General features: G+C 33.2%; 2 protein-coding genes and 1 long non-coding RNA gene across 6 annotated transcripts; all 3 read right to left on the reverse strand.

Annotated features, from left to right (window-relative positions):
- Positions 1-1,120: 1,120 nt before the first annotated feature.
- LOC121216246 (uncharacterized) lies at positions 1,121-2,642 on the reverse strand. Its single transcript, XR_005912344.1, has 2 exons — positions 2,435-2,642; positions 1,121-1,902 (listed from the first exon to the last, which is right to left on the reverse strand). It is a non-coding gene; the product is annotated as an uncharacterized lncRNA (long non-coding RNA).
- Positions 2,643-6,699: 4,057 nt separating this feature from the next.
- On the reverse strand, positions 6,700-12,533 carry LOC121216247 (probable protein phosphatase 2C 33). 4 transcript variants are annotated; one of them, XM_041091710.1, is made up of 7 exons: positions 12,064-12,533; positions 11,000-11,695; positions 9,597-9,986; positions 9,401-9,518; positions 7,689-7,912; positions 7,059-7,586; positions 6,700-6,983 (listed from the first exon to the last, which is right to left on the reverse strand). In XM_041091710.1, the coding sequence occupies exons 2-6, from the start codon at positions 11,252-11,254 to the stop codon at positions 7,104-7,106; spliced, it is 1,470 nt and encodes a 489-aa protein (XP_040947644.1). In that variant the 5' UTR covers positions 11,255-11,695; positions 12,064-12,533; the 3' UTR covers positions 6,700-6,983; positions 7,059-7,103. The 4 variants fall into 4 exon arrangements, with proteins under 4 accessions (XP_040947644.1, XP_040947645.1, XP_040947647.1 ...); XM_041091711.1 differs by having other exon boundaries at positions 11,000-11,698; positions 12,064-12,510; XM_041091713.1 differs by having other exon boundaries at positions 11,032-11,695; positions 12,064-12,464.
- A 5,141-nt stretch (positions 12,534-17,674) lies between these two features.
- Positions 17,675-26,208, reverse strand: LOC107959401 (basic leucine zipper and W2 domain-containing protein 2). The gene is made up of 8 exons (XM_016895458.2): positions 26,016-26,208; positions 25,357-25,380; positions 24,561-24,666; positions 24,379-24,447; positions 23,034-23,527; positions 21,613-21,874; positions 18,989-19,197; positions 17,675-17,961 (listed from the first exon to the last, which is right to left on the reverse strand). The coding sequence occupies exons 1-8, from the start codon at positions 26,018-26,020 to the stop codon at positions 17,895-17,897; spliced, it is 1,236 nt and encodes a 411-aa protein (XP_016750947.1). The 5' UTR covers positions 26,021-26,208; the 3' UTR covers positions 17,675-17,894.
- Positions 26,209-26,430: the final 222 nt, after the last annotated feature.

The following is a 26,430-nucleotide window of genomic DNA, read 5'->3' on the forward strand; positions in this document are numbered from 1 at the left end:
CATTGTGAGTTGAATCGCTGTTGAGCATGAAGTTGCAATGGCAAGCTTAAAGCAGAAACATGAAGAAGCTTTTGAAAATTTTAAGGAGACTCTAGAAACCCTGAGTAGTCTCACTTCTGAGCTCACGTCTAACATTCTTCTGCATACTCAGGTTGTGGCTGGACCCTTCGATGCTCGTAAAGTTGACTTTGACGCCCTCTACGAGATAAATATGGATCAACTTGGTTTTGATGCTCGCTTCCCCTCGGGAGCTGCTTGGGATGGGTTCGCATCTAAGTGGAAGAAGTATTTTTACCTTGATGAAGGTCCTTCTGAGTCGGTCGTTGTGCCTACTAATGACAATGCCACCATCGCGGCTATTGAAAATATTGAAGTCGTAGAGGGGGAAGGTGAGATCGCCAGGGATCTTGAAGGGGGAGGATGTGCCTTAAATGATTGTAAGCATGTATTACTTTGTTATGATCTAAATAAAAAATTTAAAGTTTGAAAAAACTTGATGTTTTGAACTCCTTCTGCGAACTCCATCAAAATTTTCAATTTAATCAAACCTTTAACTTAAGCATGTTTCGAACTTAAAGAAATTTTGGGCTTAAGCAAATTTTTGAACTTAAATATGTTTTGAACTTAAGTAAATTCTGAACTTGAGTAAACTTCAAACTGTCTTCTCTATAATCCTTAAGCAACTTAGTAAAATTTGAGTCACTAACTGGATTGGAGCTACGAGCTCGGATTTGCGAACTCTTATACTGTAAGTTAGGAATGTAGGTCCATTACTTGTGTTGGAGTTGCGAGCTTGACCCTACAAGCTCTTAGAATGTCAGATGGGAGCGTAGGTTTGCTAGTTGTTATAAAAGTCCTTAAACAGTCCATGGAAAGTCCATTTACAAACCAAAACAAAATTAAAGTCTAGTCCCTCAAAATAAACTTACATTGACATCCCTTATTGCCTACTAAAACCATCTCACATGCACAATCAAGATGCTTTGCCTTGGGATCACAAGTTTGATTACTTCACCACTCCATTCAAGATATTTCTCCTCAAAAATAAATACAAGAGAGTGTGAGCTTAAACAAGCTCAGTGAGTAATTGAGATGCTACAACAAACCTCAAATTCAAGAGTTAAAAGCAAAACTAGTAAGCACAGATACACTTATTATCACTAATCATATATTCATGTTGATACATTGGCATCTTGTAATTATGAAATATACATAACAATACAACACATCGGATAAACGAATCTCTACCACACCAATAACTCATAGAGTTTAACTTGTCCCAAATAAGTGTAGCATTATGCCAACCCTCTCCAACACACCAACATATCCCAATGAATGAAGCTATGCTTTACATTTCTTTATCCCTCCAACAAGTCTCAATATCAAAACACATATATGAGTACTCAAATATTATGACATGCCAACTATATTCAATAGTTTCAAAAGATCACAAGATCAACATATCCATGTTTCACATATATTTTTCTGATTTATGCACACTTACACATATCACTATCACATCACTTTTCACATATTCATATCATGCACTTTCAAGTGCAAGCACTTGCCCATTAAGCCATATATATTTCATATGTGTGCACAAAACCAGTAGGTCTTAAGGCATATTCAGACATGTACTCATCACATATTATCACATTACACTTAAGCAAATCACATCACACATAGGCTTTATTTGCAAAGTAACAAGGCACAAATAAGATCACTTAGCCTTAGGACTTAGGATAGGTGATTAGCCTAAACCCCACTTTAACTCACTGCTTTGTGCATTAATTACAGCACACTAGATAACTCACCTTTGCAACCTTGGTTTCAATGACAATGCTCAAGTAAGCTTATGTTTTCCTTTTTCCTTACTTGTAAAGGCTTCCAATCGAGTTGACACTTTACATACACATCAAACATAATACAAAGGCATTACAAACAACAATAAACACAACTACATCACTCAACAATCACAGATCAAAGCCTCTCATTCACAATATCGAAAAGTTGGCAAATTTTGTTGAAATAGGTGTTTAACCACTCAAATCTCGTTTCTAAGATTAGATTTTGACTTCATATATCCTAAATATCATCTGATTATATATCTAAACCATCAATTTTATCTAATTACACGGATCTAATTTTTTTGGAAAAAATAAGCTTATATGATCATTAAAAAGGGGAAAATGTTCAATTGGTTTAAATTATTTAAAAGATTTATTAAATCAAGATCAAATACCTTTTAATTAGATCAAAATGAGTTGAAAATTACTTTAAAATAGAAGCTTAACTTAGTAATACGAGATCTACCATTTTCAAGCTAAAAATTGGTTTAAAATTGATTGATTTGTTGAAATTTTAATTAAATCAATTAAAAATCGAATTGAAATAACAACACACTTAGTTTAATCATAAAAATTTAGAATCTCACCTCAATTTGACAAAAACGACGAGTTTAAGATCAAATTCGAACTAGGAGCTGTGAAGAACAATAGAGGAATTGAGGATGAGAACTTGATTATTCTTTGAAATTGAAAGAGGAATTTGTGTTAGAAAGATTAAGAATAAAGGATGAACCAATTCAAAGAGAAAATCTCTAATTTGGTGTTTGAGAAAATTTTAAATTAAGGGGGAAAGTGAGAGGGGAGGGACGGTGGGGGTTATTAAATAGAAAACCAATTTTCAAAAATTGGGTCATTTCCCATTTAACCACCCCCAGTTTTTTCCTTTTTTTCAAATAGGCATTTGTTTTTCAATTAAAATTTATTTTCTAAATTATTTGTAAATCCGAATTCATTTTAAAAATTCATTTTAACCAAATTATTTCCTAGATATCTAACTTTACTTTCTAAACTTAATTTTTTTTAATTCTAATTTTTTTAATATTTTATTTATTCCTAATTATTTAAATTATTTAAACTAATTACGATTTTCGATTCACTAACTCTTGATTTCCTAACTCAATTCTACTAACCTGATTTTTGGGATATGACATTGTCCTAAGGTACTTGTAACAACTATTTCTATGCTTAGACAACTCAGATTTCAATTTACCCGAATTCATAAAACTAGAATTAACATACGAATGTATAGAGCCATGGTCAAGTAAATCATGAACGGGTGGAGAACATAAAAGAAATATACTTGCTAAAACATTGGTAGCATCACCCTTATCTCTGGTTCTGACCACATAGGCTTGAGTAGTAGCCTTAGCTTCAGAATCTAGTGCTGCTAAATCAGATTTTTCCTTTGTCTACCCCTCGCAATTGAACTACCATTGGGATTACCCTGACCTCTAGCTACAGGAGCAGATATCTGAGTAGGTGTATACATATCATTAACATTTATCAGGCAATCTTAAGCTAAATGCTCTAGGAATCCGCATTGGAAACATGCTCTTGTTTTCTTCCAACATTCACTTCTATGTATTTGACCACAATACTAACAGTTCGAGATACTCACATCTTTCACTAGACCCCCAATACTACCAACAGATACTGATGGTTGCTTAACTCAGTCTTTCTCTCATCTGACATTTGATGGAGTTGATCTCGAAGAACCTCGATACTCCCTAACTCGTGTAGGAAAAAGTTGTGAACCAGTGGTTCCAACTCTTTTCCCGAATGCTTGGGAATCCTCAACTTTCTTATCAAGATTCATGGCTTGTTTAACCATCTTTGCTCGTTCAGCTAAACTAGAAAACATTTTAAGTTTGTGCAAAACTAGCTGAACTCGGAGTTCATCCCTCATTCCTCGAAGAAACCGTTTTCAACTTTCTTATTTCGTTGGCACTAACTCAAGAGCTACTTGCTAAGTTGTAAGAACTCTCATTTGTAGTCAACTACTAGCATATCCCCTTGATTCAATTTCATGAACTCTTGTTTTCGATCCTCCAGATACAATTCGTCGATGTATTTCTTTTTTAACTCGAACTAGAAGAATGTCCAAGTAACCTGATATGCTGACACATGTCAAGTGACAATTAGCCACCATTGATATGTCTCTTCTTTCAATAGAGATACCACGCAAGTGACATACTTAAACGGTGAAAACTCTAGCTATTGTAAAACTCGTTCAGTTGACTCTAACCAGTTCTCGGTAGAGGAAGGGTCAACACTCAGTTGCTTCATACTTTCATAACCTTTTTATCAGAGACTGCAGTTATTAATGTAGCTTGCGGAGCATTTCTTGTTACTTTTTGGAGTGCATCCACTATTGTGCAGAGTGTCTCCCCGACCCTCCTAGAGAGGTCTATTAGCTTTATTTCTGTATCGAGCACCAACTTGATCAACACTATATGCCTTGATCTCAACATGGTTTTCTCCCTCAACGGAGTGATCGCTACTATTGACTTCTTCCTTAACAGCATTTCTCGGTTCATCAGACATTTTCAAGTCATAACACAAAATAATGAATAATCAACATCCAAAACTTGACTTAGACTTAACTTGACCTTGGCATGTGCCTCTAAACTCAAGATGGACCTCGATCCAAGAATCGACTAAACCTATAGTTCTGATACCATTAAATGTAACGCCACACTGTCAAGCCAATCGTCGGATCTAAGACATAAGGTGCCACATTTTTTGCTGAAACAACTATAATGTCGTTTCAATATTCAACTAGACAAATTATACAAACAATTAAATATTACATCTTTTAAACACATTACTTAATCAAATTTGTGTCATGAGTGAGCTTACAAAAGCTCTTATAAAACACCGATGATATACAAGGGATTAAAACGTAAAATTTTTAGAATATAGGGGTAATGTCGCGACCATGAATGAGGCATGTTGTGACACTAAGGGCAAAAGCATGTTGTCACGACCATGAAGACAAGAAGCTGACATTGTGACTTAAGCAAGAGAGTGTTGCGACCTTGAGGACAAGGAGATTCAATGTTGCGACCTCAGCAAGGGATAATCGCGACTACAAAAACAACAGCTCGATGTCGTGATACTGGTAAGGGAATGTTGCAACCACAAAGGCAGTTTTTCCAAAACTTTACTTCATTCCTTTCAAATTTGTCATGTGCAACACTCAAATGGTCTAGGTGATTAAGAAGAACTTAACTTTATACAATTTAAGCATTAATTTAAATACTAGACTACCATCTTTGGTACATTTAACACCTTAAAGCATATGATCATATATTCATTCACTTTCATTCAAGACTCAAACATCTCTCTCATTTACTTGGCATATGAACAGCAATCCAAATTCACTTTATAGCATTTCATATCTATTACCAACCTATGTGATTATATTAAAGGTTAACAATTCCAATCTTAAGTATGAAAATGACAACATGAATCCAAGGACAACTTAAAAGTTAGGTACATGCCACTTGCAACTGACAAAATAAAAATATACTAACTTGCTGAGTCAAGAGTTAAATCTGGATGTTGTCAATCACTTTGAAGCTTCAAGATCTACGATACTTGCATACGAAAATAGACAAACGGTACACTAATCAATAAGGCTCAATGATGCTATCATGATTTGAATCAATAATCAAATAGAAATAAGATATCAAATACAATCAATATGTGATCTAATTATCAATTAGTATCATGTCTCACGTGCATATTCTCGTACCATATTTCATTTGGCATGTCATATATGAACATATAATCTCATTATCATCATATCACAACTACATATGTACTATAGCATATCACCAAGTTTGCTTCTTTTCTCATTTCTATCTCGAATCCATTGACCCGTTTTATATTTATTTCTTTTCTCATTTCTATTTCAAATCCACTAATTCATTTTATATCCATATCAGCTCTCAGGGCCCGTTATATCCATATCCATCCAGTGCAAGGATAAAACATTTTTATATTAATGTAGATTCTTTTTATAAATATATATTTGAACAATAAGGTTAAATTTTGCTATTAATACCTGTACTTTACAAAAATTGTGAATTTAATTCTTACATTTTTGTTTGATCAATTTTAGCCTTTATACTTTTAAATTGATCATTTAGTCCTTATACTTTTCAAATTTTAAAATTTTAATCTTGATCCAAACTATAGCTGTTAAATCCATTGAGTTAAATTCAATTACTAGTCCTAAACTATTCACACAATTATAAAATTAGTCAATTTTTTACAATTAGATCATTCTAAGTCCCTATATTTTTTAAATTTTGAAATTTCAATCTTAACAGAAACTACAATTGTTAATTCATCAACTAGATTTTTAGCGAGTCATTTGTGAAAATAATAAACTAACATGACAATATACAATAATATGTTTATCACATCATATTCAAAAAATAGCATAATTTTACTTAATGAATTTGATAATCATTGTTTGATGATAATCGAAATTTTAAAATTTAGAAAATATAAAAACTAAAGATAACCAAATAAAAATACAAATATTAAATCCACAACTTTTTTTCTAAGTACAAGGACTAATAGCAAAATTTAACCAACAAATAAAAGATATCTATTCTCCATATGATCATTTCAAAAAATTCATTATATGAAGCTTTCCTTGCCTATCAGTATGACCACTTCACCGTTCATCACATACACACACAGCCAAATTCAATAAAAGACAGCAGCATTTTGAGGATTAGCAAGTGGAAATTCCTAGTACTAAGGCCATTAGTGCTACCAATATTCAAAAGAAGAAACAAGTTATGAATGCATGCATGCTCTTCAACTTTGAAATCTATTAAGGATAATGAGGCTTCATTTCATTGTCACAAAGTAAACATTTAACAGCATAATACAATGACTTAACCAACAATTCACACATGAACATTTGAAGGTGGAACACAAATTAACAATAACAATAATAATGAGATGGAGAGCTGGATTTACAAAAATTCCAATTCTACCCAACAGACTATAGATAGAAAGGACAATTTCCCAGACACACTAATACAGCCGGGTCTGCTTGCTCCATTTTTTAACATCAAACCAAACCAAACCAAATCAATGCCCCTCTTTTCCACTCTGTAGAAAAATGAATATAAATATTACAATAATTTATCTAAGCAAATCTCAAAGTAATAGTAGTAGTAACCGAACCTTTCTCATGTCGAAGCCTGGCTTTGAACCTCCTGCATCAGAACATTACTTTCCAGGATCGAACCTTGGGAGATTGAAAAGGGTATTGACACGAGATACTCCTTCAAGGGCTGACCAATCTGTTCCTATTTCTGAATTCATTTCCTCCTCCTTTGAGCAGTCTAAATCTACATCTACATCTAAATCTAAATCTTCATTCCCTCCTGGAACAACTTTTCCACTTCCAACAGTCCCAGACCGGTCCACACTGGTTAAGACATTGATATTATTGTCTTTCTCATTCCCATTCTCAACTTGGTCCATTGAAACTGGCTGCACTTTGGCATTAGCATTGGAAACAGTAGATAGGTTGTTTGAGGTTGAATCAAAGAATAGGCAAACAACAGCACAATCATCAACTTTTGAAGTTGGGTACTTGTATCTCCAAGCTCTAACAGCTGTCTCAACCAAAGCTCGTGCGGCAGATGTGCGAGCTCGACAAGATGCTACAATATCTACTACTTCTTTGTTTGAAAGCACATCCCAAATCTGCAAAAGTTTGGAGCAAACCTTATTAGAACTAGAGAAAAGGGCTCAAATGCCATTTTCGTTTTGATTTTTAATAAGAATTAAACATGTTGGCTTCATTACCCCATCAGTGGCCAAGACGATAAATTCATCCTTCTCTGACACGTGCCAATAAGATATTTCAGGCACAGAGATGAGACCAAAATCCTTGAGGCAAAAATCTCCAAAAGCCCTTGCCATGGCAAGGCCAGGTGCATTACTGTTTGGTAGCCAAACTCGGGCAACCTCAGGTTCATCTTTAAGAGCAAAGACACGACCTTTATATTTTTGAATTCTCTCTGCCTCCGCTGTAAAGGAGTAAAAAGGATGATTTAGAGTAAGTTTGATGTTGAAAGTATAATGATAGAATACAAGAATTAAGCAATCAAATAGAACAAGAATTTATTTTCTAGTGCATTCTATTTTGGAAGTGCACACCATATAACCAAGCAATTTGAATCAATAATGCTTAGTTCAGCAGTTTATCTTCCCGAGACTCCTTTATGTTTTTCATTTCAGAATATCTGCAGATGTTTTGTTTTTGCAAATCAATTTTGTGTTTCCACATTAATCTGGATTTCAACATAATTTCCCATCGATTGGGAAATTCATTCCATCTGGTTTTCCATAAATTACTACATTGCTCAGAACAAAGGTGGTTATCATAATTACAAAACCTTTCAACATTTTGTAGACTTAATAATTTCATCAAACCTGTGATGCTCATACACAAATCAATCAGTTTTGAGTGAATGCACCTATTCTATATACACTTGGACTTTCAACTATCTTTTTACCATTGCGACCAGCGTCTCATACTTCCTCAATCAATTCATCTTATTAACCACATTCTATTCTTGTCCCCCATTATTCTAGTCCTTAAAAAGACACTACAAACAACTTTTACAAAATCCTCAACTACAACTAACTTTTAAGCTCCCTCACCAATCATCGAACATATCCTTCCAAGTTTTAAGATATTTCAGCCTCACATTGCCAACCAATTGAACCAAATTGTTTGATGCTCATACAAGTACACAATGTGAAAATGTTAACTAAAATGAGTCAAGTTAAGCGTAATATGTATACATGTGTGTTTATGTATGTAATTGTGTTTGCAAATAATAAGCTTAAGGCATCTAATAAAGTCTACAGAGTGGTCTATTTTATCTACAAAACGATCAATTTTTTTGTTGGCTAATATGCATAATTTCCTTATGGTTGATGTCCGTTGTTGACTACTTAAATATTGTGAAGTAGAGAATTTGATACTATCCTCTTCTTACTACTCTATATCTAATGAAAAAAAGATCAAATAAAGTAAATTAAAAAGAACTTGAATCATATGGGTTTTTTTGCATGCCTATAGCTTTAAAATAAAAGGACACAAAATTTAGGGGCCAATCAGCATACAATGGATGCAATGGGCATGAGAAATGGTATGGAGAGCTAAAAAGAATCTTATTAGAAGAGCTGATACACACAAAAGGAACATTTCAAATAGCATTTTATATTCCCTTTAATTATACCTTTTTATCTCCTATATCAACAATAAACAATGAATTTAAAGAAAAAACCAAGTGGGTGGTACACTCGGTGCAGCATATACAATAGGCAATGAACGATAGAGAAGACAAAACTTGGCATAAAAAGTCCAAAGCATCAAAGTTCCTAAAACTGAAGTATTTTTTATTTAACTGAGACAGTTTTTAGCCTGAAACTCAGCAATTAAATACAAAGCATGAATGACTTTCACATATGAATGAACTTGGGTTGATTAAAACAGACACACGGACCTGGAAGATTTGGTTTAAGATCAACAGTCAACTGAACTGCAATAAGTGAATTGTCTTTGTCCCTTGTACCTAAAACAGCTCTGGAGTCCCCAACATTTCCAATGACAATATGTGGACCCTATAAAAAGAGCCAAAGGAATTATGTTTAAAATCATAACATAGGTTTTCAGAGCTTTTAAATTTTGCAGCTGTATACCTGCTTCACCAAAGTTACAGCTGTCGTCCCACTGCAGAAGCAATCAATACTGGCATGTGTTCTAAGATCCCTATCCATTACTTTGAAAGCCTTCAGAAAAGACTCTTTAAGTGTCTGAAAGATCTCTGGGTACTTTTCTGTTTCCTCGAGATCTACAGATGCCCTAGATTCCTCATCAGCTGTTAAAAATGAGGTCTGCTCACTGTTCATGCTTCCTGCAGTGTTCAAATTGATCTCTCTGAGAGCATCCTCACCAGATTTACTAACTTCCCAATGAGCATTCAGTTTTAACGGAAGATGGTCTCTCACTCTCTTAGCTACCATATGACCATAGGGACCATGACCATCAAAAACGCCACAGAAAACAGTATCTGTTCTTGAACCAAAATTCTGAGAACAACAGCCACAGACAGCGAGAAGTGGAACATGATGTTGCAGAATAACAAAATTTATAATGTTACTAAAAACATTTAAAACAAGGAGAAATTGATGATGATAGAGAATATATTAGCATGACGGATTCAAAAACAAGGATATACACTCCAAAGATAAAAAGGTTAATGCCTTGGCCTTCTTAACTAACAAAGGGTCAACCGTAGAAAAGAGTTAGAAATGTTTTTTCATCATTCCATCTATACACGTTACCATCATCGATATTTATGGCAGCTTCTAAATAAGAAAAAAATATGTTTGCTTCCACTACTAGGGAGCTACATGGATTATATTGCAACCTGTATTTGAGACCATATTGTAGATAAGCAGAGTAACTTTAATGTCTTATTAAACAGTTTCCAACCATAACCTTTTAGGGCTTCCTCTACTTCTCTTGACATTGGAATCCACCATATATTCTCATCCATCAAGAAAGAAAGATAAATATCCTAAAACAATGAGTTCCAAGGTGTGCCAAACACATAGTCCCCAAATACAGACACATTTAGCAAATACAAAGTAGAAAAAAAAGAAGAAGAGTTTAATTTGCCACCATGGAAACATTATTTCATAGTGCCACTAAATAATTGGATAATATCCTAAAGAAACATGAGAAAGTGCAGCCAATTAATATAAAAAGTGTTGATTTTCCTCTAATTAGACAGCTATGAAGATATGTATGCAAGGAACTTGCGTATAAGATACATAAACAAATAAAAGAAGGAATTAGAAATTAACATTAAATCCATTAAACATTGTAGATAATAAAAGACACCAACAAATAATTCTAAACACTATGGGATTGCAAGCAACCAGAAAAAAGGCAAGGTCCTTCATCCAAGAAATATTATACTCCTACTATAAGATAAATTGTTTGTTTTCAAAGCTATTCAAGAAAACATCGCACATAAAGCCAAATACATAAATGAAAATTTTAAATAAACACGTGTAAAGGTATAAAAGGAGCTAACCTCCCAAATAATCATGGCATCCTGGTTGGTACCTTTCTTGCCTTGTTGAGTAAAGAGTGAAGCAACATCATTGTACCCATTCAAGAACAACCGCCCTGGAATTCTATGCAACGGTTCTTCCTTCCGGTAGTCAAAGGAAGAATTCCGAGACCCTAATACCTTCCTTGAGTTCCTCCTCTTCATATTCGCCAGATGAGGGGACGAAGGTGAACCAGGGCGAGGGCTCCTGCTTTCAGCAGATAAGCAGGACCCCATTCTAAGGGCCCTGATGATGCTTAAGATGCACTCCAGACCAGCCAGACAGTTGCAACCCCTAGTTTCAGTAGACGGATCCGTCAGAACTTGTTGGGAAAAATCCTTAAAGAAACCTGTTCAGACTTTCCAGCTAATGTGCAGATTATTCCACCAAATAACCTTCAATTTTACAATTCTTTTCACCAAATCTCAAAATTTCTTCCTGAACTCAGAGCCAAAATCCTATTCAATGATTGATAATATCTTGATTTTTTTTCCTTCAATCCCTTAAAATTCTAATATTCTCTTAAAGCAACCGCTTTGGTATCGCACCCAAAAATATATACTACTCTGAGTTTCCCTTCAAACCACTGGAATAATGAATCTGTATTAAACTAGCTGGGTATCCTTTTCCACTTTCAATCCATTGATCAGATCAATCCACAAATTCAATCCCATAAGCTGCTTACAACAAAAACAAAAAAAAATCTCAGAATCAACCAAAAAGGCCAAATTGAAATTTTGGTTTCTAAAGCTGCCTAAGTTAGAAAAGAACAGTGAACTTTTTGATTTATATAACCAAATGGTAAAAGAATCTTAACTCCATTCTTCTTAATCCCAAAGCAAACAAGAAGAAAGGAAGATCAAAAGGCGTAAGTATCCAAAAAGGAGATCTATGGATATATAAATCTAAGGGAAAGCAGAAAATATCGAATCTTTAATTGTACATTCAATAATAACACTAAAAAGGCAACACCCTTTTTAATAAACAAAGACCAACAATTGGAATCCAAAAAATTGAAGACAATCAAGAGTATTATATTCCTCACCGGAAACTATCCAAAAGAGAGCAATTTTTTTTTCAGCAGATCAACAGAAAAGCTGATCAAAGCCAGTCCAGAAGTCAATCAAGATCAACAAAAAAAGGGCCCAGCCCAAGACGGAGGCCAAGAATTGGAAACTACTGAATCTGAAAGGGAACGAAAAAGGAAGGGCCAGTTTCAGGGAGAACAAGGGGATAGTGAAAATGGGTAGACAGAGGATTGAGGAGAGAGTGAAGGAAGAAGGAGAGATTCTAGAGAGAGAGAGAGAGAAAGAGGAAAAATGGGTCGGAACGGGGAAAAGACCATGTACAACTCAGCGAGAAATAACCGCAACCACCAACTACAAACTCGCCTTCTTTTTTTCTTTGTCTGGGAAAGCTAAGATTTTTAGATATTCTGGCTATTTTTTTTTGCTTTTTGGAAATAGGTGGTTTTTATTTATGGCAAGATTTTGAAATAATCACACACTTTGTAAAAACAATTTAGGTAATTAGAAAATAATATAAAAAAACAATTTGATTAAAATGGTAAATTTGGATATTTTAGGTTGAAATTATCTTATTCTAGATTTTATTTAAAATAAAAATAGATAAAATACTCTCAAAATAATATTTAATTATTTTATAAAAATATTGGTATTTTTGGTAAATTCATAATTGAGTTTGCGAGGCCCATCTTAACTAACCCTTTTAACATATAACTAGATGTACCATATACCTACGACGTGGGTGAAAAAAAATTATGTAATAAATATATTTATTTAAATTTCATATGAAAGCATATGATACTTCGGTTGTCATGGTAAAGTTGAAGATTTTATATTTGAAATAATTTTGCATGCCCGATTGATTCATGAAATTAACTCAGTCAAAAATTTAATATAAGTATAAAAAAATTAGATAACTTAATTTGTATATATAAGATATTTTAATAATTTCTCAATTACATTGATGTTCGACCGACTCGTGATACCAATTCAATCTAAAACTTAAATATAAGCATAAATATAAATTTATAATAATATTATCATCTCATAATCCTTCTTTTAGTTAACTGCATTTGTTTCTAATTTAAAAAAAATTAAATTTACTAAAACTAATTACCACTTCAACAATCCTAATTTTATTCTATTATTTAAAATTTTAAATATTTTTATTTAACTAGTATTGCTTAATTGGTTTTTATTTGAATATAATATAAAATTAGTTCATTAATCAAATTAACTCTTAATTTGTGTCTTGATTATTAAGGGAAAAGTATTGTGAAGTACAAAGTACAAATCTCGACACATATAACTATCAAGTTCAAGCTAATCAATTTTAACTGAGATATTTAATATTTGTTGGCCCAATCAGCTCATTTAATATGAGGAATTCACACCAATATCGAGTTCTTCTCCTATAAATACCAAGCGTCATCTCTTTTGTTTCCATCGAAAATCCTCTCAAACTTTTAAACTTTATCACTCTAAAAACAAACCCTAAATTTTATACTTCTTTTCACAAAAAAAATGTCTCTTTAAGGTTTTAAGAAAACTAATAGCTTACCATGTTGTCTAATTTTGTTAATAGTGAAAATGTTAAGATTTTGTGAATTTAAACATTATCTTTTTGTGATATTTTAAACAAAAAGAGGATCGAGTTGTACATGACTAACATGATTTAAACTTTTGGAGCCGAATGGATGCATTCAAGACCCTTTAAAGAGCGTTCGTTTATTTGTTATATCTAAAGTAATAACGTTTGAAACGTTAGAGGAGTTGTTTGTCGCTTTGTGGTGTGCAAAAAGTGTTGATGAAAATAGTAATAAAATATAATCAAAAATTTTAAGCCAAAAAATTGTTACCACTTTCTCACTTACTTGCAAGTATACGAGATCGTTACTAAATAATAATTACAACGAAATAAGTCTATTGAATAAAAGCATTCCAATTATTGAACTCATAGAAAGATTGGTATTAAATTGATAATTAAATAATTCGTGCAACTTAAATAATTAAATAAAGTAATTACTAATCTAAAGCTATCTAAGATTAACTATGATAAATAAAAAAGGAATTTTATCAATCTAATCTAATCTATCAAATCTAACTAAAACTAAGAAAACAAATCAAAAGTAGACTGTGGTGATTATACACAGATTGTAGTGGTGAAGTTGTTCGAAAAATTCGGTTTAGAAAATAGTTTTGATCTATGGTAAAAAAATGATTTTTTTCCTAAAAACTCAAGTATTGTGATATTTATAGAAATAAACCTCTTTATCAAATTCGTACATCTGATATTTGAAAAGGCGGTCTAATCCAAATCTCGATTTTCAACCACTCAAGTTTCTCCACTATTCTTAACCTCGACTTGCTAGAGTGTGGGTTCTATTCAAAAACTGATGAATACAATTAAAATTTTAATTGGTATTCTCACTGAATATCAATATCTTTCAATGGACTAGAAACCAAAAACAAGTTCTCATGAAAATAGAATATATTTGGGTAGAATAAATCTCACTATTTTTCGATAGAGTGTCTACGCTCAATATGGTGTATTTTCGACCTACCCACAGTCTCTATTTATAGAGAAAAATACAAGATTCACAACTGAATAAGGTGTGACTGAATAATAATATTTTAATATAACAAAAAATATACTCCTATTAAAAGTACTATAGGTGTGTGGCGACAACTACTTTTGGAACTAGGCTTTGTCACCTACTATTATCTATTAGGCCTAATCGGACTTCATTATGTATTAGGTATAATTATATACGTTATCTAGTTTTTAAATCAACTCACATAATTTATCTAACCAAATAATTCTCTTATTCCAAAAAATATTATTTATCGAATTAATTAAATAAATTTAATTAATTAACTTAATTAAATTATATTCTCAACCCGATTCTAGTTTTATTAAAGTCATGAAAACTTTATCGTACTAGAATTTATGAGTAAATAAATTTAATTAACTTATTCAATAAAACTATGATGACTTTAATTTAATTTTTGCCTTGAATTTCAATTATTTAATTATGATTAATTCAACAATAAAAACAATATCAGATTACATCAAATTCTCATCCAAATACATGGTCAATATTTTTTATATTTATTCAATTTAGTCCCTATACTTGGGATACACATATTTTTCAATATCTAACATCGAATCAAAATCCAATTTCACACTTTCATTAGGGACCTTTACTTTTTATCTATAGCATAATTTCATGAAAAATTTTAATTTATTCAATTTAGCCCCTAATATTACAAAGTTATCTAACAAGATCAGTTTACTTTCTAATTTTGTGAAAACCCCCCAAACAAATGGTCAAATTGGAGCAATGAACAAGAAAAACTTGGCAACTTTGGAAAAAAAGGTAAATGATGCCAAAGGTGCTTGACTTGAAGAATTGCAAGGAATCATATGAACCTTAAGAATGTCTCCTCATACAGCCTTATGAGTTCGTACCACCATGCAGGTGAACCCATATGTGTTGGTCCTAGAGTAGGATATGTGTTGACATGCATGGGGATTTATCTAATCTTAGTACGCCACATCGAGGAACCATGCCTTATAAATGGGGGAAAATAGCCTCCATGAGGAGAGACTCACGAAAACACTCCACAAGTACCAAATCTTTTTTTTTTTTTGGTAATACATCATGCAACGATTTCATGTTAAGACAAAGGAAGGTAAAATCTAAAGTTAGAACAGAATTTACCCCATCACATGATAATATAACATTGAAAAAGGCTTGAAGTTTGCAAATGTCCTAACTCATGACGAGTACCTCAACTGCCAAGTACTTGTCTTGTTTGATGTGCATCCAAAGTCTTATATTGAGTTTCTTCTTTTCAGCAAGAAGAATTTCATGGATAACACCATCCATTTCAACAATTGTATTATACATTTGCTCTAAGTATCGTCAAGACCTGTCGATGATCACAAAAGAGACTCTGAATCCAGCAGTACCCTTCTTCCAAGCGAGAAACCCCACATAACCAAAGCAAGCATATAGCCGCACTATTGAGAGATTAAGGGAAATCTGTTGTGCTTCCTAATTTGAGTGCGGAGCCTGATTTCTGCAGAAAACTAGAACAATGATTTGTTTGTTCAGTCTTTTACTAACCATAGTGCTTGCAATGGATCAGCTCTCTTGTTTTCAAAGATAACATTGTTTATCTGCAACCAAATGCTCCATAAACTTGCTACTATTAGTCTATAACAGTAGGAATTAGCATCCATGGTTGGATCAATCACTAGTTTGAGAATAAGCTCCTTCAGGTTTCTAAAGCTCACTTCACTCGTATGTAAACCCAACTCACGTGCAAAGTTGCATTGGATGAAAAGATGATCAATGTCCTGTATGCTGGAATAGCAAAAAGGGAAAAAGACGTCCAAAGAGTGCAACAGTCTCTTTACTAGTTCTACCTTACAAGTAAACAATTTGAACAAATCTTCCGAAGAAATAAGACCTGTTTAAACACTTCCATAATTGTTGCCATTTATCTTTGCTCCATCCCTAAGTTATGTCCCATCCTTTGATTGTGAGCAATAAGATTAACCTGGTTTAACAGAGTAAATACCTAAAGCATTTGCACACCAAACTAAACGGTCATATTTCTCCTGAAAAGAAAATCCTTAAGTAACTTCAGTCTAGAATCCTCATAGAAGTGAGACTTCATACCATCAACATTCCAACTCTGGCTTTAGAATCCTTACTAGAGAAAGGAAGATGTTCATGACAAATCTCACCATCCACCAACAGAAAGCTTTTCCCCATTTCCTACGCACCAGTCCGGCCGTTTAATCCGGAGGTCCTCCGATGTCTCAGAGCCTTTGCTTTTGACTGCGAGGAAATTGGATTGCCTGCAGTATTTTTTGACCAACGTATCATTTAACAAGGGAGCCAATTCTCGAAGCTTGCCTAGTAAGGAGAGCTTAGTTGAACTGCTTGAAAGCCCAGGCCGCCTTCAAATTTAGGAGCACAAAGCTTATATCGTGTAGAGAAATGTCATGCTTCCACCAGCAGTTACTCATGGCTTTATCCATAGACTCGCATACTTTTATTGAAGCTCAAAAGCACTTTTTTTCCCCTTTAGATTTGAGTTAATTTCATCTTGGTCGCTTCGTTTTCACCTTACTGAATTAAGCTATTTTTTGTTCCTTTCTTTCCAGAGACCAAGCTGGGCATGTAGATATATCATCCCTTATCCACATCTTTTTTTCTTAGTGAAGTAGTAAACCCATCTTACTTCATCGTTCCTCGCACAGTCTTTGTGAATGAAAACCCCCCACTGTTTTTGGTGACAGACATGAATATCGATGAAAATTAAATTCCTAAACTTAATAATTCTTACCATCACCCTTAAAAGATTGAACGTTTCCCATTCATATAATAGAAAAAAATCAATAACCATCATCCCAGTACGAAATCGGCCATTCCATTTCCTTAACTAACAAATTCAACAACTGAAATCAGAAATAATACAAAGATTGAAACCATAAAACATGCATACCAAAATCCAAATTCTAAAATCACCACCCAAATCAAAGGACAAATAAACTGAATCCAACCACAACCACATGCATCTACCCCATACATATATATAGACAGCGAGAGAGGGTACAAAGGAAGATTTTTGTTTATTGAACCATCATATATTAACATTAATTACTCCATCAATTTTAGCATCTCATATTTTAATAGCCACACCATGAGTCTTAAGGATCTGGTAACTATGAGTTGGTTGTCTCACAAACAGATAGCTAATAAAAACAAGGAACAAGTACAAGGTTTATCACCATTTCTATAGATTGCTGACCATACTATTATTATTGGCCAGCTTATTCCTCTTCTTCTGCTTCTTCCAGCCAATTCACAAATGGCTCCAGGGCCTTCACAAAGGTTTGCCTGCCATCATTTACAGTATATTTTAAAAGATAATATATATAAATAACTGGAATAATATGGACGAGGAAAATATAATTCAACAGAAATAAGAAACAACAATAAAGCTTAGACTAGAGAATAAGAATGAGCAAAAGGCAGTAAGAAAAATGGTTATTTAGCAGGTTACTCACACAGATATAAGCACATGCAGCAGACTACTAAGCAATATTTATGACCTCAACAATGGGGTTGGATGATATAGAAATTGGTCCATCCTTCATTTTCACATAAAAACTAATGGCATAACAAGAAAACTGAACCTTCGCCTTACACAGTGATAATTCAGTATTCTGATTTATTATTATTACGTTCCGGCAGTCACTCATGTGCAGAGTGTTGTAAAGGACGTGCATTGATCATTGCACAAGGTGTAAGGTGCAAAAACGTTTATCCAAATAAAAGCACAACATGAAAGTGTGCATTTTTGTATGTGTTTGTGTATGTTTATAAAATAAAAGATAATAATTTTGATAATAAATCCAAAAAGGTAAAGCTTTTTCTACACAAGCAAATTGTTCTTCTTCCTTTGTTAGTCAATACTCAAATATTTAAAACTGGAGTTTTGCGTTGTCATTTTTTAGGAGAATTTCAAAGATGTGGGTTTTTGCACCAACTGCCTAAAATAAAAAATCTATGCCTCGACACACCAAGTGTGAGCTTCACTGAAAAGATCTCAAGCACTTTAACTGTTTGGTGCAAAGGTGTAACAACTAAGTGCATGCCTTAACAACACAACTCCAGTGCTAAGCAGAACCACTGATCTATGTTACCCTAATTCTTCATTTCCCTTGAAGTATCTGACACACATTAGGACACCAATATGGGATACAATCCTTCCAACATATGAAAACCTAAAAAATAATTGAGCATACCCATGTCAAATACATTCCCCTCTTTGACACTCACCACTTAGTTCAAGTAAACATAGCTACTAGTGATACATCATACTTCTCAAAGATATTAGAGCACATATGAAATGAACGCATACCTGCCCTTCAGGTTGGTTCCTTTGCGGAACCAATGAAGAATGGTGTCTTCTGCAAGGACATCCTGATCATAGAGAGATCTCACAATCTCGGGAAACAGCTTCATCAATTTTGCATCCTCATAGCATTGCATCTGAACTTTATATATAAGTTCCAGCTCAATGTTTCCACTGGTGCAGAAAGAATTTAACAGCTTTGCCCATGTTTTGACCTTTATCACAAGAACAGGTCCTATGTTTATTCTCAAAATGATAACTAATAATTGAGGATAAAATTGACATTATTATCAGAATTACATCAACTTTATTTATGCACCACTACAGGGAAAGTATTAGAATTAATGGGATCAGGGTGGAAAATTAACTGATGCAGGAATGGGCAGCAGCTGAAGTTATGCTCCAGTCAGACAAATGCATTCATGTAGAACATAATAAAAATCATACAGGCATTTAAAAAAAATAGAAGCAAACATGAGAATTCAATGACAAGGTACCATATAAAAATTTTGTCATGTGGGAAATGGTACCTGTTAAACGTAAGCTCACGTCAGATACTTAAGCATTAAGAAGTATAATCATGGTATGGGCAGGTGTCCAAGGACCAATTTGAGCCATCATTTTACTTTAGAATGCATTTCAAAAAGAAAAGTTCACTTTAGAGACTTTACACAACTACAAACACATGCACTGCAAAAAACTCTGCAAAATGATTACTTCTACATTTCACTAATCAATTTGAAACCAGGTAGCCATCCAACTTCCAAATGCTTTCAAGATAACATTAAAGAGTGTGTTTGAATGAGGGATTTGCCATAGGAATTTCATTTCTATCAAAGTTTTCAAAATTCCAAAACTAGATTTTACTTATTTAAGCAAAAATAATAGAGAATCTCAAATTTTGTAAGGAATTTCAGAATGGGTTTCAATAACTCAAATTCCACCTAAAGAGGAGGTTAATCTTATTTCATTTAGTAAATATGGTCCCACAATACAATAAAAAATTTAAACTTCAAAATATCTTTTTTATCCAATTCTAATAAATATTTTATATTATTAAAAATATTTATATAATTTTACAAATCTAATGATATTCGTATTGCAAATTTTTATATTATTTATTTTCAATATCACTATTTTTCTTTTATAATTATTTTTTAACTCATGAAATTCCAATACCCTAAATTTTTCCAAAAAAAAATGTATCCAAACAAAATAATCACAAATATCAACATTTAGAAACAATGTATTTTCAAGATATCCAAAATTTTAAAATTCCTCTTCAAAATACACCCTAATAAAGGAACTAAACCATGTAATTGTTCACCATCATCCCAAATAACCAAAGGACTATTCTGAAGTGAGATAACCAACAATAGCAGAACGCAAAATGCAATGAACCACAAAAGTGGTGAATATAACGTAAGGCAATAACATGTATCAAACCTGAAGTACTCAACTTCAGAATGAGATGTTGGAAAATACAACTAAACATACCATTATTCAAGTAACAACCAACCTAGCATGTAATAAAAATTCATACTCAACAATCTCATCCACAACCAATTGATCAAATCATGAATATAAGCATCAATTTTCCCCAAACCTTCTTCCTAGTATTGTGTTATGGCCTATTGTGGCTGATGGTTCAGCTCATCAAAGGGAGACTGAAACCTTCCAACTCATCAGAAGGAGACAAAAACCGTAGGACTTGGTAGGGAGAGACCCAAAACTTTTAATGGTTTTTTATAGAAATTCTGCTTCGGGTTTATTATTCCATGAGTCCTTTAAATAAGGACTAGTCAAATTGCATAGATAGGAAACCTATTCTAGAAAGGAAATAAATTAACTGAAATAAAATCATAATCAGGAAACCTAAGGAAAGAAATAAAATCACAATCTAAGCTTTAATTAGAGAATAAAAATTAATGGCCCTTCCTAAACGTAGATTCACCCATAACAAGCTGGATTCTGAGGAAGTCAACATCCAGGCCTCTAAGCTGAAGCCTGTGAAGAAAACCTTATTTTGTTGTAAACATATCTTTCTTTCCCCACCATTTTTTATACCGGCTACATTAACCCTTCCAAACCCATATAAGTGAAATCAAGAAAAGGACAGAATTAAATAAGCATCACTCACCAAGAAAGATAGCTACATCTACATCTCCACACATGCACATAGATGTTAAAACAAGGAAAAGAAAAAGGACAAAGCAACAGAAGAAAGATCAGAAGTATGAGCACTCCAAGGTTCCTGAACCATCAGTAGGTAGTATAATATTATGAAATCTTTATTAGTTGCAAAAGATTCAATCCATTTTACTGTCATCTGCACATAGGTTTCAATTACCACCTCCTTTATGGAACTTTTTCTAATAATTTTTCCTCCATATTTTCCATGTGGAATAAAAATTTCCCTTTATGCATGATACCAGAGATTATGAACCTATTTCCAGTAATGCTTGATAGAGGTAGATTTTTCATCAAGTACCAGACATGCATCTGCTGTTGGGGTTTGAGTTGGGCCACTAGATCATGGTGTGGCTAAAGAGCATAATCTCCTATAATGCATTGAGCTTCCATCAAGAAGGTTAAAAGAGCAATAAATGTCGAGAGAGAAACTGTAGTACCTGTCGCAAAGCTGAATTGGCATTCTGCTGCTGGTTCTTTCCAGACCACTGAACAGCATCCATTATTACATCCCACAAAATCCTTATAACCTCAATATCAGGTAATTTAGCATCTTTAACACGTTGTTTGACAGTTTCAATGACTTCAGACATATCAGATTCCTCTACTATCTGTGTTGTCAAAGCAGACTTCATTTCCTTCAATTTTACCTCAAATATTTTTTTCTCATTGTATTCAACCAAGGGTACCAACCCTGCCTTGCTGAAATCAACAGAATTAAGCACAACTAAATTTGACAGAACCAAGAAACATGATATATACAGAAAGACGGAGCATGGTTCGTTTACAAATACAAAGATACAATAAAACCACATACTGTAACATTGCCGATCATATTTAACAAACTAAGGGTGCATTCAGAGAGCTGGATAATTAACAGATGTGAGAAAAACATCCTATGCCTGGCTCTGAGTGCAATTCAAATGTCAGGATAAAATCAGTTGTAAGCGGGAGGATTCAGAGGATAGGGTGATTGGTATTTGCAGCTAAAACTAATCCTGCTTTTATTCTCCACTGACAAATTATCTAGCTCTTAACGGTGAAAAGTATATGTTCAAGCTTTTAAAACCATAAAACTTCACATTTATATTATATTCATATCAGAAATCAGATATTTACTTATATTTAAATTAAGAAAGGGTAATTTTGACCAATGAAAAGAAATCCAATCCTACCCTTATCTTGTATAGATAAAAAACCATCCTAGTCTTAATCTTGCACATACACAAAACATGGGATACGATAATATCATTTAATCCTATTCACTGATCTATCTCTTTTTTTATAGATCTATTTCATGTTTTGATTATTATCCATCCTGGCCATTTTTCTGGACAGCAACACACCCTAGTTCAATATTTTCGAACAGACAAATCAAATTTTGGCATTAGACATCGACATATATACTTAATCACATGAAACCCACTATGAAGAAAGATTCAATTATATCACGATTATGTATAAATCTTAAGTTAATAGCACATTTATCATTAATACTGCTTATCACTGATAATGTCAGAAACAAGCAAATACTTGTTTTGACCAATAAAAACCATGCCCCAAGTTTAATTATATATTAGCAATCTTGCTCTTATATCTCTAGTTTCTTTCCCTAATTCCACTACTAGGACCAAAGTCAAGTATACAATTTACCGAAATGTCAAACCAATAAAGGTGTAATCCTTTTTAACCAAAACCTCAATCTCTAACTCCAGCATAAATTAGGAAAGCAAATTAGTTTGGTTCTAACTAGACTGAAAAGTTATCCATTTCCAGACGATGCCTACAAAAAATATATCAGATAAAAGGATATACAGGGAATTTATAAACAACAATTCCTCTCTCTAACCAGAAAGCTTACGTAAAATGCTCAGAGAAACCTTCAGCAGATCGCTTTGTGGAGGGGAAAAACTGCAGGAGATCATCCTCAATTTTCCCTCGCTTCAGAAGAGAAATTAAATCATCAAGGCTATTATCCACCAGATAGTCCTTGAAGAAGTCTGTCATGAATGAAAGAACTAGCCCTTTTGCCACAAGATTATCCTTGAGCAATGGCTGGAACACAGTCTCAGGTGGCAACCCTGATAATTTCTGGGAGAAAGCAAGTGCTGTGAAAATTGCAAGCTTCTTCCTCTCATTTTCCTCGAAAAGCTCCAACGACTGCAAGAGTCTTCGCATAACATTTTCAAGATTCTTTATCAGAAAAGGTCTTCGGCGCAAGATTTTCTGAATGTAAATCACAGATAGTAAAATGGCATCACGTTTAGCCTCACACTCTATGATAGAGTAAGGGTGGCACTCCCCTTCATCAGGTTTAAGTGTGCCAGGTTGTGTGCGGCCTCCAGCAAAAACAACCTGCAATTGCCATATCCAAATCACTCCAAAGCAGTATAACCAAAATCCACCATGGGAGAAGGGAGGGAGCAAGCAATTAGAACTCCACTGATTTGAAGAACTTCAAAATTAAATCAAAATCAGGAATATCTAGTTTTAATATTTTCATTGAAAGAGTTTTGGGCCTTTCTTGTGCAAAATTAGTTAATTCCAAGCATGAAAGAAAGAGAGAAGTTATTGTAGATAGGCCAAGTAATCCTATAAGAAAACTACTTGTTACCCTAACAAAACCCAAATCAAAATCGGGAATACCTAGTTTTAATATTTTCATTGAAAGAAATTTGGACCTTTCTTGAACAAAATTAGTTAATTCCAAGTATGAAAAAAAGAGAGAAGCTTATTGTAGATAGAACAAGTAACCCCATAAGAAGCCTACTTGTTACCCTGACGAAATTAAATTTGCATGAAAACAAACAAAAACTATAAAAAGGACATCTCTAACGTTCCAGCAGATATGTAAGCTAAAAGTTTGGAGGAAAACCATAATTAAGTTCAGGGGAGAAGTGACTTGTCAAGTATTCTTAACATGGTCTTTAACAGTATCAGGTTTTACTTAGAAACTTGATGCTGGTGTCAAACCATGAGGTAAGCATAGCAGGTAGATCAAGTGTTAGCCTCAACACATCTACCTAGTAACCACCTAACATCCATAACACCAGAATGGTGAGAGAAATCCCATATCTATTTGTCCAGTAAATCAACATTCATATTGCATGATCTAAAGATCCAATGGAAATAACAGAGAATAACCAAATGCAGTCCTTTAATGAAAAATATCAAAACAATGAATTTCCATATTAACAGAAGTGTACCTCAAAGAAGGTGTCACCGTATCTTGAGAAGTTAAGATCTGAAGATTCAATGCTCCTGGCAACAAGTTCCTGCAAGACACAAGAAGTGTTTGATTGGGAAGCCTACGATAACCAACCAGAAATCAAGAATCATGCTTAAGTCCTAGTGTAAAAACACGTATATTGTGCATCCTGATATTTACCAGGTCACCAGCATTATCCAAATAGATCTGGACTACTGCATCAGCAAATGCTGAAGGGTCCAGGGGTGCAGCAATATTCCGTTTGCGGGTCTTAATCCGCGTACCGCTGCACAACAGATAAATGATACTTATGCACAAATTAGAAATAGCATCTAAAAAATCAGACAGGAACACTATTAAAGTTCTTCCACATGTTAGAATGTTACTTTTCTAAAGACAAGCTAGCACATGGTTTGATTTCTGAGAAATCAAATGGGAAAATTTTCAGCATCAAACCCAAAATAAAAAATAAATGATTTAAAAAAGTTTATATTTTACAGGAACGATAAACATTCCGTAGTTATCAAAATAAATAAAACAAAACCCTAAAGAAATCAAAATTATTAAGGGAAAAAAATAAAAGGTGCAGTTTATATATATACACATATATATCAAACATACATGGGGATGTCTAGCAGAAAAGTCCAAACTTTCCCTACTTTTAAATCAAGTAAGAGCTCTAAGAAATGAGAAACTGTAAGGAGGTCATCATACCATATTTAATTTCAGAGTAAAATTCAAAGAATAGTCCATTTTTTGAAGTTAAAGCATAAAAGTTCAGAGACAAGGAGATCGAAAAAACTTTGCAGCTAGAAAAAATTAACTTTGGCCTATTACTTGAAAAGTTCATTGAACCTAGCATGTAATTAGCATCGTGTGCTTCATAATACTAAGAATTAGAGACAGCCCAGTTTATTATCTTTTATAACGTCAGCACCAATTCCACTAAGAAATCAGGATAAAAAAATTAACTTACCCAAGAGTGGGTTTCTCCTTCGAGCTGCAGATATGCAAGACCAAGACCAAAGACGCAATCATTAAAATCAATTAGTCAGTAATCATATATAACAATTGAAGTTTCTTATAAATAAAAAATTGCACAAAAGGTAAATGCCTTCTTAAGCCCAAATTTTTTTTTTCTATATTAGTTTACAAAGGTGAAATCTCAAAAGAAAAAAAAATATAAACAGTTTTTGAAGGAAACCCAATATAAGGAAATAAAGATAAATAAATAAATAAAAACCAAATAAAAAACTATATAAACAATCACGCAGTAGCGAGCCAAAAAAAACAAAAACCTTCCCGGAAAGCACAAATTATTATAAAGTACGGCTCAAGGCAAGAAAATTATTACAAAATAACCTTTTTGCCCTCACAAGAAGAAAAGCCTAAAAAGGAAAAAAGAAACCCCAAGAATTTATGTTTTTTTTCTATTTAATTAACCTATTTAAACATCATCGGGAATCAAATCAATAAATTTTCAAACCAAAAAAATAGAAAAAAAAAAACTTTAAAGAAATCCCTAGATAATGAAACATGGATTAAGAAATAGCTAATGGGATTGATTTTTGGCGATAGAAAAGAATAGATCTAAGTTTAAGAAGAAGGAAAAGTGAGGATCGAGAATGAGAGTACCTCATAAACCAAGTCGAAGAAAAGATCAGAGGAGCGGAGAGTATTGGATTTGAGAGATTTTTGAGAGAGAAAAAAGAAATCTGACAGAAAATAGAGAGAGAGTGCACTGCGCTCTGATAGTTTTTAGACAAAGATTTTATAGTGGTAAATAAATAAATAAAATATCATATATCAGGTACTTTATCACCTAAGCATTACAAATATCATTCATTCATATATCATGTGGGCTTTTTTCATTAATTTTGTATATTCTAATATTATTTATTAATTATTAATAAATTTAATTCTCAATAGTAATTTTATCAATATTATTTTTTAAGTTAAATTTAGTTTTTTTTTAAATGGATTTTTAGATAAATGTATCAAAATAGTCACTTTTGTTTACCTCATGTTACATTTTAGTCACATATGTTTG

The sequence above is a fragment of the Gossypium hirsutum genome, chromosome D04 (assembly GCF_007990345.1).
Source record: "Gossypium hirsutum isolate 1008001.06 chromosome D04, Gossypium_hirsutum_v2.1, whole genome shotgun sequence".
NCBI classification, from domain to species: domain Eukaryota; kingdom Viridiplantae; phylum Streptophyta; class Magnoliopsida; order Malvales; family Malvaceae; genus Gossypium; species Gossypium hirsutum.